The 18,097-nt window shown below is 45.9% G+C and overlaps 2 protein-coding genes across 2 annotated transcripts in view; one reads left to right on the top strand and one right to left on the bottom strand.

The window, feature by feature from the left end:
• Positions 1 to 4,171: 4,171 nt before the first annotated feature.
• The window catches only part of T265_10444 (hypothetical protein), a gene marked incomplete at both ends in the record, with an annotated part of 24,811 nt that continues 10,885 nt past the window's right edge, over positions 4,172 to 18,097 (top strand). Inside the window, 11 exons of the mRNA XM_009176819.1 lie at positions 4,172 to 4,285; positions 4,326 to 4,379; positions 4,414 to 4,497; positions 10,165 to 10,236; positions 10,280 to 10,354; positions 10,770 to 10,829; positions 10,881 to 10,961; positions 12,972 to 13,372; positions 15,979 to 16,121; positions 16,262 to 16,386; positions 16,767 to 17,228. Coding sequence (XP_009175083.1) covers positions 4,172 to 4,285; positions 4,326 to 4,379; positions 4,414 to 4,497; positions 10,165 to 10,236; positions 10,280 to 10,354; positions 10,770 to 10,829; positions 10,881 to 10,961; positions 12,972 to 13,372; positions 15,979 to 16,121; positions 16,262 to 16,386; positions 16,767 to 17,228 — 1,671 coding nt within the window. The remainder of the gene's footprint in view (positions 4,286 to 4,325; positions 4,380 to 4,413; positions 4,498 to 10,164; positions 10,237 to 10,279; positions 10,355 to 10,769; positions 10,830 to 10,880; positions 10,962 to 12,971; positions 13,373 to 15,978; positions 16,122 to 16,261; positions 16,387 to 16,766; positions 17,229 to 18,097) is intronic.
• T265_10445 (hypothetical protein) overlaps positions 16,494 to 18,097 on the bottom strand; it is a gene marked incomplete at both ends in the record, with an annotated part of 7,766 nt that continues 6,162 nt past the window's right edge. The window contains one exon of the mRNA XM_009176820.1: positions 16,494 to 16,809. Coding sequence (XP_009175084.1) covers positions 16,494 to 16,809 — 316 coding nt within the window. The remainder of the gene's footprint in view (positions 16,810 to 18,097) is intronic.

Below are 18,097 nucleotides of genomic sequence, written 5' to 3' on the forward strand. Positions count from 1 at the left end.
GGAGTGGCGTAAACAGAGAGGTGGCCAACCCTTGACTTGGCAGAGGAGTATGAAAGAGATCACGAAACGCTTGGGTGCTGTCGGTGCTACTCGCCTTCCAGGGTGGGGACCGCGTGATCCTCACTGTGCCTGGTTGGAGACACTACAAGATATGGCTGCCGACCGATGCCAGCGGCGTTCTTGTCAGTTTCAATGCAGATCGTCTGAGTGGGTGTCTGGAGGAATGATTGTGGCAAGCTGGCACTAAGTCCCTCCCCCGTCCACCTTCACTCTTTTCTTTACAATAAGGCTTTCAAATGCATCATGGTTGTACGGCAGTGAAGCATCGGTGTTGAACACCGATGTCATACTGTCGATGGTGATGATGGTATAGGTTCCCGCCCGCTTCGAATGCTGTGAATGGCTTGTCTGACTATTATTGGAACCTGATGATATGCACTCCGGATACCCGGTGCACTGCAGACGGTATAGCGTGCGATGGTTTCAATCAGTCCAGTCTTCTAAGTCCCTCCCCCGTCCACCTTCACTCTTTTCTTTACAATAAGGCTTTCAACTACATCATGGTTGTACGGCAGTGGAGCATCGGTGTTGAACACCGATGTCATACTGTCGATGGTGATGATGGTATAGGTTCCCGCCCGCTTCGAATGCTGTGAATGGCTTGTCTGACTATTATTGGAACCTGATGATATGCACTCCGGATACCCGGTGCACTGCAGACGGTATAGCGTGCGATGGTTTCAATCATTTGGTCCAGTCTTGGTAAAGGTTAAGCGTCGAGGTGGTAGAAGCGATTGATGATTGTAGTTTATCACCATACGTCTCTTATGACGCGCATAGCGCGTTACGAGCACTTGTGCTCTTCATGAGGAATTTGATGTTTCGATTATGCCATCAGTGAGCATTCGGTCTACTTCGGTTTGAATGATTTGTTCTTCCGGTGTATCATGACGAGATTTCATGGCGACCGGTTTGTAATTCGCAGCAAGATTGATGAATAAGGATGGAGATTCCAGTTTCGCGGATGTTACGCCACATACAGTTAGAGTGCACCGTTGGCCACTGAATGGGATTTCAACGTTATCATATAACCCCAGAAAGTCATGTCCGAGAGGGACGTCTGCACAGAGATTCGGTAATACACAGTGTTTGAACCGTTCATATGTAGCACCCTTGTACTGAACAGACACGGAAATCATCATCATCGTCATCATCGACAGCATGACATCAGTGTTCAACACCGGTGCTTCACTGCCGTACAACCATGATTTATTTGGAAACCTTATTGTAAAGAAAAGAGTAAAGGTGGACAGGGAAGGGACTCAGTGCTAGCTTACGACCATCATTACGAGGTGCCTACACCTCCAGACATTCACTCAGGCAATCTGGATAGAAACTGACAACAACAACAGGGCAATAACCTTTGGTGGAACGCAAATGTCTCGTCGGTGCCATTGTTATCACAGAGTCGTACGGAAACAGCTCCCAGTTTTGAATTTGCAGGTTTGATGAAGAAACGAAACTCCTGGAGCTGCCGGTATCCATAAGAGCTCGGACAACAACGGCGTTGACCAAAATATCTGTTGTAGTTTAGGATAGGTAATTGGGAGAAGCAGCACAGAATAGTGAAGAGGAATCTTGAGCTAAAACCACGCGATATTTTGAGGTTTTGGACCTACAGACGCGTTGAGAATGTCCAATTTTTCCTCAACTCTTGCATGCTGGTTCTTTAGCGGGGCACCTACAACGAGGTTCTTGGGGTTCCCACATAACATGTTTGTTGTGTAGCTGCAGAAAATTGTTTCGGAAGTGACAATGGACAAAGAAGTAGACACGGAACAAGTGACAGGTTGTCTGTATACGTATGTTTGTGATTGTTTTTGTGCAAGTTCAAGAGCTCGTGCGGCTTCGTGGGCTTTGTCAAAGCCCGATTCATACCACAGCAGTTTCTCTCGACTAGTATTCGACGCAGTCCGGTTATCAAGGCATCCCGAACTGCTTCGTTTGTATGTTCCACAGCAGTCTTAAGCAAGTGACTTCAGTTTTTGAACGAACTGGTCGACATCTTGACCAGGTTCTTGTTTGTATGTAACTGAAAGATGGCGTGAATACATGATATTTTTGGGCGAATGTAAAGTTCTTCCAGCAAGGTTTTCGCAAAATCTTAATCGCTACATTTTGCAATGTAGTCATACAATGTATGGTCAGTGTAGCGTATGAGAGTTTCCAATATATTTGGACCTTCAGGTTTGGTTGTGTTAATGTAGGCTTTGAAGCTACGGAAACAATGAGTCCATCGTTTCATGCCATCTGATGAATAAAGATCAGCATCACATCGTGGGTCGGAGAATATGGCCCATTTATTTTTTTAGACGATTAAATTGTTTCGAGAGTCGAGTAGTTCCAGGACGAGATTAGAAGAAAGACAGAATAGAAGGGCTTTAATCGTCGAATGACGGTAGTGCATAAGCTGAAAATATAGAGTGTGAATTACGAGTTAATGGTCTATGCAAAGGTATGGTTTATATAGTCCTGACACGTACAGCTATACTACCCTCACTGTGGCCTGATACATGCGAAGCTCGAGGCCCAGTGATATACCTTTTGGTTCCATAAGGGGTGCAACTTAGTGAACATAATTCGGGCCTTTGAGATTCTTGCACTGACTTCCTGAGACACTTCCGTGAGATGTAACACAACTACCGATATATGTCAAATTCCTCACGCCCTCCAGTGATTCTTCTTGAATTGTAAGAGGTATGTTCGTAGACTGTGCATTCTGAGGCGTAACTTCGCACTTTGAGGGTGCAATGCACATGAAAGGGTCACGGGAGCAAACATCTTTTCATATATCTGTGCAATCCTCACCCAACATCACTAACCTATGCTCCAGTAATGCGTTATCACCAGCATCATCATCAATCGGTGTTGCCACTGATGCCTCACTGCTACATAACCACAAATTTTAGTTCATTGTACTTAAGTTCTAACGTGAAAAGAAGGAGAGATTGGGTAAAGTGGGGACCTGATACTGGCCTATCACAGGTATGATGACTTTATCGCTAAACGCTGTCATTCAGGATAGGAACTGACAGTACGAATGCCACTAAAACCGATTAGCCGATACTTCTTGTAGTTTCTTCCCGAACAGTCTGATTAGGCGCTTGGGGGTGTGACACATCAACACCAGGTCTCATCCAGTTCCTTCACTTCATTTTATTGCTTTAAATCCAACTAAATGAACTTTATGCTTGTACGGCAGTGAAGCATTAATATTAACGTCCACAGAGAACAGGTCATGGCGTAGTAGAACCAAATAACAGCTCGTTCAGCTTTAACACCCTTTCGGTGCCTAGCTGCCATGCCACACGAAGGAAGCACGAGGGCTGGGATACTGTCAGGTTGCCTAAACCAAGACAGGGGAAGTTGAGAGGTAGAGATCGGGTTCGAACCACGGACCTTCCAATCAGTAAATCCGCGCTTTAACCACTTGGTCCATCTCGCCCACCCCCCAAATATCAGCTGCTACTGTGAAAATTAGCGCCGTTGGATCTTTTCGGTTTCCTGGGTGGGGCACTTGTGATTCTGCTTGCTTGGGGTTAGACATTGCTTGCACCCAATCCCAGTGACTAGGTTGCTGTCACTCCTAAGTTAGGCTGCGTAGCTGTCTGCCGTTGGCCGCTGGGCTTATGTTAGGTGGGGTTCGAAATAGAGGTTGTGTCAGGTAGACTGATGATGTCTTGCTTTAAAATGAGTCCGGTATGTGTTTATCCCAATGATTTTGAAAGGTGTTGATACCTCACTCCTGGGCGATTCCTTTAGAGACATAGACCTTTTAGAGGAATCCTCTACAGCTCTACTCCCTCTTGAACCTTTGACAGTCTTCTTACTCCACGTTTGTATGGCAGTCAAGCACCGTTTTCCACCGCTGGTGTATTGCTGTCAATGATGATGATGGTGGTGAGGGTGGGGGGTGGATAATTTGTATGGCAGTCAAGCACCGTTTTCCACCGCTGGTGTATTGCTGTCAATGATGATGATGGTGGTGAGGGTGGGTGGGTGGATAAACACATCTCTGTGGCCTAGCGTATGCAGCTGATGTATGTGTTCTTGGTTTCAGTGACTTAATTACCACCTTCCGGCGTATTCTTTGTTCTGATCGGAGGTCACGATGTCGCAGATACAACTAGACCGATTTTATACAGTGACTAGGAGCGGAAAAACGCCAGCCAGCCAGAAGCGCACTTATGAACAGGATCTCACAACAAGATCAACAACTGATACAGTAAGCTTTCTTTCTACTGCGCTCCATGATATATTTATAGAATCCTTCCAAACGTCCCGCCCACATCAGATTTGCAAACCTAGCCACTGATCAGGTATGATCTTTAGCCGCCTTTTCAAAATTTGTAGATGTGTGTTCCTGTCACGACCTTTCACTCCCCACGCCGTCCTGGTAAAGTTGCACGAACGGCACAGACCCCGCAGACAAGTCAGGTAAATTTTTAAAAGATTTCATGTTATCCGGGTTGGGCCTTTTACACTTACTTTATTTTGTATTGTGAGGATGAGCCTGTTCCTAGGGTTTTCCGAATTTCAATTTTGGTATCCGATGTCAAATCCGTTGCAGATGTTGATCCAATGTTTTTTTCAGTGATGCAGGCAATGTGGACAACTTTAAACTTAAGCATGCAACGTTTGGCTCGACAGTCTCGACAACACTCGTCTTGACACAGTTTTACGGTGAAAGCAAACCTGATTATGCAGACGAGTTATGTGCGAAGAACTTGTCCGAACCACTGGCTCTTTTTGAGCGCTTATCTAGTACTACAGGTAACGTGCCATTCTGGTACGGAGTGTGTGGAATTCATGTAGACCTACTCTGGTTTTTATTACTTCTTCCGTTTCTGTGTCAAGACAATTATCAAAATTAGAGAGAGCGTAAGTGGACTACCAACGTTAATCGTAATATGCTTATTGTCGAGATGAGGCATGAACTCCAGCTTTACCTGGAAACAACTCAGTGGTTTAGACACAAAATTGCTGACCGAAGGGTCCGTGGATGGAACGCAATCCCGGATTTTCGGTTGCTTCTGTATGGGCCAGGGCAATTTGATAGCATATTAGTCTTCATGTTTTCTTAGAGTTGCACGGCGGCTGTGCCGGACAGGGCGTTACGACTGAACTTGTGTTTGTTGTTTTACACATGATATGTTTTGAAGGTGAGAAGACTTAATAAAGTCACCCGCAGTATGCATTTGTAACGGACATAAATTTCATTAAATACCTACCTTTGTTCTTTTTATCAGCCTATCAGTGGTTTGAACTTGATTCGCTTGAAGTTCAACAATGCAGAAAGCGAGTAACAGTCCAGGCCGTTATAAAGTGTTTGGTATGACTATTAACTCAATATCCCTGGTGAAGTTCTTTTCGGTCAGTCTAAAATTAGCGTGTCCGCGCACTTCACTTCATTGGTCTAAGGAACGTAGTTTTGGTAAGACAGCTTACTTTCAGTCGTTGTACGTAATGTTGAGAGTGTTTAAGCTTTTCGTGACCTCCTAAACCCAGTGCCTAATCTGATCTGTTGCTAAACATAGCATTGTTTTCGCTCTCCCAGGCACCACAGTCCTGATGCTACCCCCCGGACTGTTAGACTGGATAATGTTGTTCTTTGGTTCATCTTATTTACCTTTAGTAGGCCTGTATGTCCGTAAGTCAAGAATTGTTGCCGCTGGTACGTCATCAGTGATGAAACACATCTCATTGCCCGAATGGACCAAGTGATGGGTTGAAGTGGATGAGAATTGCTTGTGCACCATGGTTACACTTGAAGCCGTTTGTTTACAGATCTACTGAGCTTCACTCGTGTACTGCCAATATGTTTCAGTAATTTATATCCCGTACAATAATTTGGCCCAATCATCAGTCACCTTCCTCCTATTAGTTTCAAGTATATTGCTTGTTATTACGCCATCCATATAATTATTGTGCCGACTGTAAAGGCTGAAATGTTGGTGATAATGTGAAGGCCAAGTGAACATTCTCCGCCACACTTTGAACTGTTCGCTATCTTCAGCTTAAGGACGAGCCAGTCAGGCCCACTAGAGTCGTATGTAGTGCATGCAACGTTATGTAATATGGTGGTGATTGGGAAGAATCTTTGTCTTACGGAGGCTCATCAACAGTATCGTCAGGCTCGACCGTTGAAGCAACGTCCTTCGCATAGTGGTGTCACATTCTATGGATCGAAAAATAGGTTCCCCTAATCGTCTGTTTATGTACCACGACGTTTATGCTAGTGGTGGCTTCCTGGAAAGTCGAACATTGGGTCTGAGATAATCTGGTACACTCCGTTTTCTATATTTGTATGCTCGGAGTGAGACGCAGTTACATGGTGGCGTCACGTAGCCAGTGTGGATGTGGCGTACGCCCAACTAATGCTGCTCTGCTACCCAACTAAGCGCTAACGATGCCATCTCAATTGCAACAAGGTTGCCCAACTTGGAGAAAAACGAAACCATCAACTACATACCTGAGCTACCGGCTCTCCATGATACCATCAGAGACAGTAACATCAGTGTTCACACAGAGTAAAAGGAAGAGGAAAGCGGTGGATAAGAGAGGGAACCTTGTGCTGGCCTATCGCAAGCATTCTGAGGTGTCTACACCTCCAAACGTTTAATCAGTTTGGAAAGAAACTGACATCACGGACGCCACTGACAAATATCGGCCGCCATTTCTTGCAATGTCTCCAGTCAGGTGCAGGAAGGGTCACGGAAACCCGCACACACAAAACCCAAACACTTTATAATCACCTTTACGTCTCTGTACCAGGTAATACGTCGTCCACCTCGCGGTATGCGTCATTCTGAAGGAGACATGGGGAACAACACTCATGTCGGTAGATAGTGTTTCGGAATGCGTAGCACATGGTCTAGCCGCCTCAGTTGATGGTGCTGGACGCTTTCCGTGACCGAAATATCTGCTGTGCAACCAAATACCGGTTTTCTATTCAGCTTGTTACTACTTGCTTGATGTTATCCAAAACCAGCCCTCACTGTAGCCTGATACACTCGAAGCCCGAGGCCCAGTGATATGCCTTTTGGCTCCATAAGGGATGCAACTTAGTGAACATAATTTGGGCCTATGAGCTTCTTGCACTGACTTTATGAGACACTGCCGCCAGATGTAACACAACTACCGATGTATGTAAAATTCTCCACAACCTCCAATGATTCTCCGTGAGTCGTAAGAGTATATTCAGAGGTTACACGTTCCGAATCTTGATTTCTCGCTTTGGAGGCCAAAAGCACATTTCGAAGGATGGTATTTCAACAATTCTTGCGCCTTGCCTTCGTTTTCAAAAGCGAAGATGATATCGTCTGTGCACGCCAGATCGATATGATCCTAACCAGTAACGGTTGGAACATCGGTTTTTGAAGGCCTTCAAGCGCTCTCTTCATCATTTCATCGACGGCGAATTCGAACAAAAACGGAGAAAATGGACATCCTTCTCGGACCGCATTTTTTCTTGGAAGACTTTTGGAGAATTCGCCATGCACTGTCACACCTTGAGAAGTATATGACTATAGCGACGGAATTCTGATGCACACTCTGTTGAGTAAGTGTAATTAACAGCGCAGTCCAATAGACGGACTTAAACGCACGTCTGAGGGAAAGCACCACCGAATTTATGCGTCTTTTGTACATAGTGCGCTGTCCTAATATTTGATGCTGTGTGGTTGACGCAGCCTGTATACCCGGTCGAAATCCCACTTAATGCTCACCTGTAAACGATTCGCGTGAAGTTGGAAGAGGAAGAATAATCAGTGTCACCAGAAGCACTGTTAGAACGGGAGTCAAACTAACACCCCTGTGGTTACTACATTCGCTGATTGTACTTTTTGCAAATGGGCACTATTGTTTACTCACCTTCCCCAGATAGACACAAATAGGCTAGACAGGCAATGACTGAATAACTTACCACCATTCTTGAATAGATTCACTGAAGGGTTTTTAGGACGCGATTTACTTTGAAGGACAGGACTCCGGATTCGAAGTAGTAGGTGGTCAACTGAATTGTTGTTCAGAGTATTATGTCCAACGATCCAAACGTCCTCCCTTACTGGATATCAGAGTGTAATTCTGGTCCCTGATAGTTTCTCTGGCACGAGGCTTGCTACGACCAGCCGAACAAATCAAATGGAACAGCCTGCGGCATTTTTTGCCTCTTCCATCTCTTCAGGCTTTTGGGTCCCCCAAGCTTCGTGGTCTGTACAGACATTCATTTTTACCTGGCGTCGGGTTTATTTGTGGTTACGGTCAACAGGAATCTGTCACTTGGCCCCTAGCAAATGCCTGCTCCTATCAGAGATCCAATATTTGAATGAGGTTCGCTGGGTTCTACCGCCAACGAAAGTCCTGGCTTTAGGTGGTACTTTGGGTATCCGATTCCAGTGACCATTAATATTCGACGTCGGACCGTCTGGCAGACGTTCAAACGGCTACTTCTGATAGGTCCACTAGGCGTTTTACATACGTCTGAAAAGCAGCAGCAGAAAGTGCATGGTCGGAGTCCACACTGGTACTCCAGAAGGAGTGGCAGACAGTGATGGACGGTGATAGCGCCTATTTGGATTTAAGCCTGGTTGGCTCGTGGCCACCACGTTGTCAAGCGATTCCTGCTGTTCCGGAAATTTGGTAATACAAAGGAACCGTTTGTGGTCGGCACACATCGGGAGCAGGTACTCTCCGTTGTCCGCACGTATTGTGTCCAACCCAAAATGATCACCCTAATGGGCCTCAACAACGCTTTGTCTACCCACCTGATCGTTCGTTTCTTCAGCAACCACAACATTGTCTGAGCTTTTAGTTCACTGCAAAAGTTCACCTAGAGCGTCATAGAAACCCTCTTTGGCAAATTCAGAGCTACAATCCGTTGGGTCGTAAGCAGACAAACAGGGTTCGAGATTTTCTCACACACGTTGCCAAACGAACCGCACAGAGACGACTACCAACGGTTATCCAGGAACGCTTCCGCTCAATTGCCCAGAATAATATCCGAGCCTATATATCCAGCTGCAGCGACTTCTGTAGCATCGGAGACGCGCAGCCAGAACCTGGAAGATAGCGAGGAGACAATAAGTTAAATTAGGTGCTTGCGTTTTATATAGTTGTTTCTGACATACTGCATATTTCAATGCAGAGGACATCCAGAATGCGAGCAAGAACCACCTGTTGTCTTGCTTGCTTTCATGTGCGGACATTAAAAGAAGTTACGTAGGTCGGCTTTCGGGGTTTGAAAACACTTCGAAGTGTTCGTGATTACTGATGTCCGAAATACATAAGCTGTAGCTGAGTATGATGCAAAGCGAACAAACAGGTCAGTCCTAGTGCTGGGACCTTCGGAGAGAGTATTCGAACTGGCGGGTGTGGGACGGAAAAGGGAGTAAGTGTAAGTGTAAGAAGGGAGGTAACCGTAACAACCAAACCGCAGGGCTTATGGAGGTTTTCATGCCTAACAGCCAGATGACCATGATAGGGACATACCGGATGATATATCCCGTTCTGAGTTCGCCGCCAAAGCTAGCATACCAATAGAAATATGTAGTATGCTTATCAATCAATGCAAGGTACATTTTCACTTCGGATGATGTGAGATATGGTGATGTGATAAGGGCAAGCGGCACTGATGTAGGTGCACCTGATCATTGACATCACGGAAAGCGAGCGTCACCGTCACGCTGAGATGGTTCACCCATGAAATCCTTACCTCCCGTATTCTAACCGATTGATTGACCGAGAGTGTAAATCCGAGTTTGACCGTCTGTTTCCTTAGGCGTGTTCAAGCCACCGACCGCCCCGAAATCCAAGCCCGAATTTTCTCACGTTCGGCGTGGCCGTAGGTAGGTAAGGTGTTGAATGAGCTTACCTTGCTTTCACGGCGAACCGGCGACCTGATTAACCTATTTCAGTGTAAATTCACAGTGGTTGACTGATGAATGTGAATACTCTTAGATCATCCTGATCAAGGGGCTAAGGGAACGCATACACAGTATTCCTCTGTAGTCCATGAATGGTCCTCCCTGTGATGGGCTACTGTTTATCGTTCTGCATTTAAACCCTTCTGACCACCTGGATGGGTTCTTTCTTTCCTTCATTCAGAGTTTGGATGTTTGTGATCAGCAGACTACCAAAAGACTCGTTGAACCGCGGGACAATGGTCGTACTTCCAAAGTACGTTTATCTTGACTCAGATCACCTCAGCTTATTTTTACAGAAAACCAGGTCACCTGCAGTCCGAACACCAAAGTCAACAGCCAGAAAAGCAGCTACTAAACCCGATGCCTCTTCCGTAAGTTTTGCATGTGAATATGAGTGGGGTTCCATCATGATGTCGCTGGACATCACTCGGTCTATCCCATCGTTTTATATGTTAAGTGTAATTGGTTTTTAACCACCGACCGCCTGAGGTGAGCATCAACACGCGTGTATTTTATCGGCGCTTTAGAAAGTTTAGAGGTTATGTAACGTCTGCCACACCACTGCTAGCGCTGGCGGAGCATGATTATGGGGAAACAGACTTTTAACACCCTTGGTTGAACCGGAAAGGCTTTGGGGTTCAACGATGCGATTGGCCAAAGATAGAATTTAGCCTAAGGAATGAACACCTAAAAGCCAGTTGGATCGAAACTAGTGATCGCCCGTTGCAGTACCGACTCTACATCAGTCTACATTCGTTTTTTGTGGTGCTTTCCTTACTCTTTTAGATCTCGAGTTTCCTGCATTCCGGCGGAAAACCTACTCAGGAAGCTCCTCACAGCGTAAAGGTTGGTTTTCAGCTTCCTTTATCCTCATTCTGATCTACTTATTCACCGTAGAATAACGAATCCTGTGCTCTGCGGACTCCAAAAACTACAACAAGAAGAGCGCAAGCGAAAGTGGTGCACAACAATCATGTGGTAAGTTTGCCTAACCCTTACTTTACTAATAGGCTTTTCGTTTCGTGAATGTCGCCTGCAGAATAAAGTATATATATAATATCAACAAGGATGAAACAGTTGTGTGGTGATGCATGAAGCTCTAGCTTTCAAAACCGTACGGACTGCACAGCAGCAAGCGAAGTTAGACTGATGTAGTCGGTACAGTAAGTACCTTGGTCACGGAAAACGTCCAGCACGATCAACTGAGGTGGCTCGACCATGTCAGTTCCCTTCCAGATTGTCTGATTGAACGTTTGGAGATGTAGACACCTCAGAATGCTTGCGATAGGCCAGCACAAGGTCCTCTCTCTCATCCACCATTAGTGTAGTTGATGGTTTGGCTATTCTCCGAGCTGAGCAACCTTTTGGCAATCAAGATTTCATCCAGCAAGTGAAATCTGAGAAACACTAAACGGTCGTTTGATCTTTGTTTGATCCCAACAGCAGCACATGCCTCGTGAATTGAACCTGTCCTTTTCCGATTGATAGGCGAACTCTTCTTATCATCCGGGTGTAAGTCACTCGTGACGGAATTTTATAGTGCTCAGCTACTGACCCAAGGGTTGCGATTTCTACCAGTCTTCACGTTTCTTGTGATTCGCACTAGTGATGTTTCTTTATAAGGATGAAAAAGCTGTGCAATACTTCTCGGCCTCACATTTAACTGGCTCTACATGCGGGGTGAATTTCCAATCGGGCCCCCGAATCCCCTCACTACTTACCAGCGTTAAGCGTCATAACCGTGTCAGAGAACATTACTTCCTCGAGACGGTTGTTCAGAAATGGTCTGTTTATGTCTATTTTATGAAACCCTTGAGGCAACGGAGCTACTGTAGCATGGGAATACTATCGTTTTAACCATGACCATCGCGCTCAGATTTATCCACATATCTGGGAGAGTGCGCCACTCTTCACGTTTCAGTGTATCACTCTGATCAGCAAACAAAACACCCTGAATCAACTAAAACACCAAGTTATAGTTTCGACATAATCACTATGTAGACTGGGTTGTTTTTCGTATTCCTAATTTTCTCACAATTTTACCAGAGAAGGATTTAGGGATAATCACGAAACGTATAAAACTGAAGGTATGCCAACGAAAATGGGCGTGCATATCCCTAGTTCGATCTTGAATTAATCGTAGAGATGGATCTTATACATTTCTCAGGAATCTGTGTCGAAAGGCATTTAGGTGAATACACACAAAAGGAGACTAATAATAGCAATAATAATAACAATAATTGTTCGATTGCAACACCCTTTTCGAACATAGCTACCGTGCCACCCGAAGACAGCACGAGGGTCGAGAAGCCGTCAGGCTGACTTAGCCTAGATAGAAGTCGAAATGCCAGAGTTAGATTCGAACCACGGACCTTCCGGTCTGCAATTTAGCGCCGTCACCACTGGGCTATCTTGGGCTGTAGAGAGTATACGAATACAGTTTCGGTCTCACGGCGCCCTCGCTTCGGAGGAACGCTTTATTTGGAAAACAGCAAACGCTGAGCTTCCACATTTTCAAAGATTTGGGTCAAAACGCAGCATACTGGATTGTGACTTATCATCCGACGTTTCGGGTCTCGGGGGTGGGGGGTTTCAACCCGTTGTATAGGTTCTATTTAGACACCTACATCTTGACATCTGTCACCTGTAAATTGTGATTATCTACTTTGGACGGAGAAGCTGGACTTGTTGAGCGGTGCGCGTAAGTTGCATCGCAAGATGTTTGTTCGAATTCCAGGGGCAGTAGCCCATCGGCATCATCAATAAAGATGCTATTCATTCTTTATTCAAATTTGACATTCCGACCAGTAGGTGTCGGTCATACTTACTGCATAGGGCTAGAGGTGTTTGAATAAAAACCGGTAAGTCCACTGCTTCCTTTTCTCTAAGCTGTCGGTTTTTCTTTCAATCCAACTTCGTCATCAGTTGGATTGAGATCTTTCTTGTAGACGTAAATTTGCGTGATATATTTTATCCCTATTTTGTCAGGCTGAACCTCACGGGAATACGGTGGTTGCAAGCTCGTCAGTGATTACAAGCAAACCTTCTCCAGCGCCTGCGCTTGTACCTTCTACGTCCACTTGTGCGGTAGTCCAGCGTGTACCAGCCCACGAGCGCTTCGCCGATTTGGTTAACGATAATGAGCAGGTGGACCAGGTACCTAATGGAAGCCTTACGCCTTCCCGACTTCCCATCAGCAGCTTAGCTACTGATCTGGAACTTACTCAAACAACAGAGGAACTACCCCCCGGTTTGACTCTGCCCCATCACCTTCGCTTGTTGCTTGAGCTGTTCCGCAGTTGTGACACAGTGGTCAGCATGTTGCATAACCGCCTAGAGATGTGTTCTTTCGACAAACTCAAACCAGCCGTCCAAGAGGTCGTCCGCAGGTAACCAACTAGATTAGAGTTACCTCATCGCTTGCGTATACAGTCGAATTAATAATCAGTTGGTCAGTTTTTCGATTGTAGCCACCCATGCATCGTTTCGAAGAGCTGTCGAATCTAGTCGTGACCCTGTAGTATAAAGTGTACTTCCTTGTGCATGCTATGTATAGTTAAACTGAGCTTGAGATCGATTGAGATTGATTAAGACCCGAAATCAATGACAGGCTGGTCCATGGTTCTGACCTGACCTCGGTATCTTGACTGACATGTCCACTCTGGCAGTACCTCAGCTCTCTTGCTTCCTTCAGGTGGCGTGGTACCCATGCACTAAAAGGGTATTACAGTCGAACTAATCTAATTCGACCTCTTAACGGAGCATCACATCTTGCAAGATCCATCTCCTTTCTTTTGTAGAAACAGCTGCCGTTTTGTGATTGTTTCAACTTTGCCTGGGGCGTTCAAACTGGACAACTCAACTATGACAGAAGAAAGACAGACTATCCCTACCAGTGTTCAACATTGCTAGGAATCTCCATTGTTAAACTCTTGGACAGCAACTGGAGATTGAGTTGCTACTTGCTTTACTTCATGGCCACCCCTGGAAAATAAATAGTAATCGTTCAGCTGTAGCATCCTTCCGGTGCCTAGCTGTCATGCCACACGAAGGAGGCACGAGGGCTGGGATACTACCAGGTCGGGTTCCAACCACGGACCTTCCGGTCAGTAAACTCGCGCTCTTACCACTTAGTCCATCTCGCCACCCCTGGAGGAGGTTGAGTCCGCTCGTGGAGTATAACGGGCCGCTATGGCATATCTAGCACGATCAGCAAAAAGGTCCGAGTAAATTGTCTTTCATTTTCTGTTGCATCGTTTGCTACCGTAAACTAGATGGCGACTCGGTAGCTCAACACCATCTCTCCTTACCCAAAGCTTGGTTCTTCATTATTTTCCGTTGTTAAAAAATCATTCTAAGCTGGATAATAACAGCAGGAACTCTTTGGACAGTTCAACATATTATCCGAACCATCGTATTTGCGTTGTCTGTCAAATTCACTAGACATCAAGTCATCCCGACTTCCTTACAAGATTTCTAGAAACACCAGTGATCAAATACTTGAGAACACTGAGAACTCTGCCACCCATCGGAGGTCAGGTGCCACATGCTTATGTCAGTATATGGGTCGGACGATTGCATCGTACGCAAACAAAGGTTCGAACATGATCTGCTGTGTCCAATTTTGGCGCCTCACACAGTTGTGTATCGGCTTTGTACAGGGTGGCAGTGTGTCGGCCGTCGTGCTTCCCGTAGGTTACACAGCAGCTTACACGCAGCTGTTACACCTATGCTCACATCCATAGCCTACTGGGGGCGAGATGACTCAGTGGCACTCCGTTCGGAGAGATGGCACTCTTCTCGAGGCTGTTAGGCACAGCCTACTGTTTTCAGAGGCCTTTTTCTCGCAACTGGTCTTTCCCAGACAAAGGCATTGTAATGAACAAATTCAGTTTGTTATTTGTTGGCAGGTTCGCCGACGGTGGTCAACTATTTGCAGGCGTCTCATCACTTCGTCAACGCGCTATTGGGAGTGTTCCTTTCGGGTGCTTGTGTTTGTACAATTTCGCTGGGAACAGCTTATATCTACGGTGTGGTTGGCTAACGTTGTTTCCAATTCTCCGTTGAGTCGCTGTTCCGTTTAGATCTCTGCTTTGCTGTGGTTTGGATTCTCCTTAGTCGGTTGGTTTGTCGGGCGCTTTCGCTTTCAGCCCTTTGTTTTGACTGGCTCCTCCGACACCTGTCATGTGGTTCGGAAATCTTTTGGTTTGTTCAAAACAGGTGGTCAAGACTTAAAAACGACGACGTCCAACAAACCAATCAAATAAGAGAAAACCAGATCGCAGAGTCCTGGAGCGGAATAATCTAAATGCAGAACACCGGATCATCAGTAAACAAACACGATAGAATTATAAACTGCTCTTACGTAAAATATATAAACACAAGGACGAGGGGAGAAATCATCCATCCAACAGCGCATTGATGATGTTTCCTCGAATGGTGGCGAAAAGTTTCCAAGTCGTATATGAATATCGGCGAACAACCCAACTACTGACGTATGCACATGGGCTACCAATAATCCACGACATTCCAAACTTCCGGTTACTTCAAATCTAGGTTTCCACCTGAAGGTTTATGTGGTCTTTGATGCCAACGAGTCGGAAATCCTAGCAGGGTAACCGTCGGTTCGCGCAACAAGACGGCTTTGGCTGTCGCTCAAGGCATCGAGGTATACCATCCGCAGTATTCAACAACGAACTCGTTCAGGTTCTTATGAACGTTGCTTTAACACATTCGCGCCACATTCCAATTAATTACGGGTACAGACGATGATATGTACTGCTGATATATAATAGTAGTGAATCTCCAGCACAGCGCGGACTCACTAGAACGATCGGAGCAGAGTAGAAGTGGGATCATTCAAACGAGAATACCGTAGGCTTGAGTTCAGCTGACTTTGTCACTCTTCTTTCTCACTAAAATCGTTTTTGGTGCTAGGTGCACTAAACCTCCGCACAACTGTTACCACTATCATCATACTGTATCCACTCACCAGGAATTTCGAAGAGTCCCATATCGGTCAGTTCCTCGCGGTCTATCCTATGGTCTATGTGTTACGTTACGATAAACAGCTGGACAAATATTTACGTCGACCGACCGGTAACCATGTACTGGTTTTGGTGCCCAATCTTCGGACAGGTGAGTTAGCGACTATCTTTTTAGATGTACCGTTTGGTTGGCATGTCTTCTCGATCATTGATAACCTCATAAGTAGTCACTGTACACCGGTTGCACGCTTGTTCTGGAGAGCTGTGTTTATTTCTATCCTTTCTCCACAGATGGTACGCAACTCGGGCATGACTCTCCGTCCAAAGGACATATAATCTTCACCGGTACGCGATTGATTCAAAGACGCAAGCGCTTCCATCGTCTACTTCTCGGTCACGTGTTTCGGGCTCATCGGGTAGGAGTGTTTTTTCCTGTTAGTTTTTGCGGATATTTTTCCTCGCTTGTTGTCTTTGGCTGTAACGATTCGTAGTCGACGCCACTTCTCAATCTTATTTACTATTCCTATTTTCTTGGGTGATAGAGGTTGAACAATTTTAGTTCGGTGCAAATAGTGTTCCCAGTTTCCGTGTGATTCAACTGCAAGCGTGTTATGATTCGCATCAGGTTTATCCCTCTGTAGAGACAGATGCTGGCTTCGTATGTCCTGTTTGTTTTGAGATGCTGCGTCGTCATTTCTTCCGGTTTCATATGCCGTTGGTTTTCCATGAGCGTTGTGTGACCTGGTGTGATTCTAGTACTGGTTTTCACTTTGTTGACTTGGATGTTATCTTCCAGGAATTTTTGCAATCCAAGTTGGGGATCGATGCCTCTCAGCTTCCTGACGACAAAGAGTTGAGACGGTGGCATCCTCGCTTCTGCCTTGACACGATGGTACCGCTCATCCAACCTGCACCTCTTCCTGTTCGACCGTCGGCAATGGACAGCAAGATCACCACGGCAAAAGATGCTGTAAAGGCTTTTCAGGCTCGTTCATTGTTTCGCGATGCCGATGTCTGTCAGAATGTAGCCAACTTGAGGTACCAGGAATGTTTGCCCCCTATTCCAAGTCCCACAAAGCTGAGTGCTTGTTCGCCCCGTAAGCCTCCACTCTCGGTTCAGCAGTGTGCTGGAAGGGTGGGTTCTCAAACCTTGCCGTCAATTGCCTTATTCAAATCCTCGTCGTCAGTGGATCAGGCAGCCACTCCTCCACAGGTGGCAAACAACCTTAAGGGTGTGTCGGAAGCACTATTGGCCAAAGTGAGTCTTCAACTGCTGCTGCTTGGTATCTTTCCAAATAACCAGATATTTTTGTATGGGAGTCTATGTGGTGCGTTTTTTCCTCAGTTCTTTCACCCTTGGAGTGTTTAAAAATGGCTTTTTCCAGTTGACTTCATCATCATCACCATGCTCTTGGCCCGGATAGTGCCGCGACCTCGATAAGGTCAAACACCATCCAGTACTTCAACTTGTGTCCCCAATTCTCTAAAACGAGTTACTGCTTTTATGGGCTGTTCCAGCTAGTCAGGTATAGACCCGAGATGGCTCAGTGGGCTAAGGTGCAAACTTGCTGACCGGAAGGTCCGTGGTTCGAACCCAACCTCAGCATCCCGACTGTTCCTGTTAAGGCTTGAGCAACCTCAGTCCTCATACCTCTCTCCGGTGGCACAGCAGGTAGGCATCACACAAGTGAAAGACTATTTATTATTTTCGGTCAGGTATATTACTGATGAACGTGCGTGTGGTGTACACGCCAGAATCCATCCCTCGACAGGACAGTAAGTATGCTACCGTACACTGTAAGTTGATTTGTGGATGGCCGTGTGCATCGACATAACTAGCTTACAAAATCTGCTGCTATGTCCCGTCTGCTAAACAGACACTGGCTGTCTATACTACCCAGTACCGAGCTCTACAAAATCCAGTGGTTGAAGCAGTGATCGTTCTTTGCACCACATCCTGGCAGCCCTTATCCGAGCTTCAACGATCTGGTAATATTTCAGTTCTCATGCTCCCTTTGGTTTGCATTGCCTCTGTGCACGCTGACTAGCTGCCGCATCTTCACGGTTCGATTTGATTTGTATGACACTGTGTGACGTGTGACTGGACCTTACCGTGGTGTGGCGGTT

Source organism: Opisthorchis viverrini (assembly GCF_000715545.1).
Source record: "Opisthorchis viverrini unplaced genomic scaffold opera_v5_364, whole genome shotgun sequence".
In the NCBI taxonomy this organism is placed as follows: domain Eukaryota; kingdom Metazoa; phylum Platyhelminthes; class Trematoda; order Opisthorchiida; family Opisthorchiidae; genus Opisthorchis; species Opisthorchis viverrini.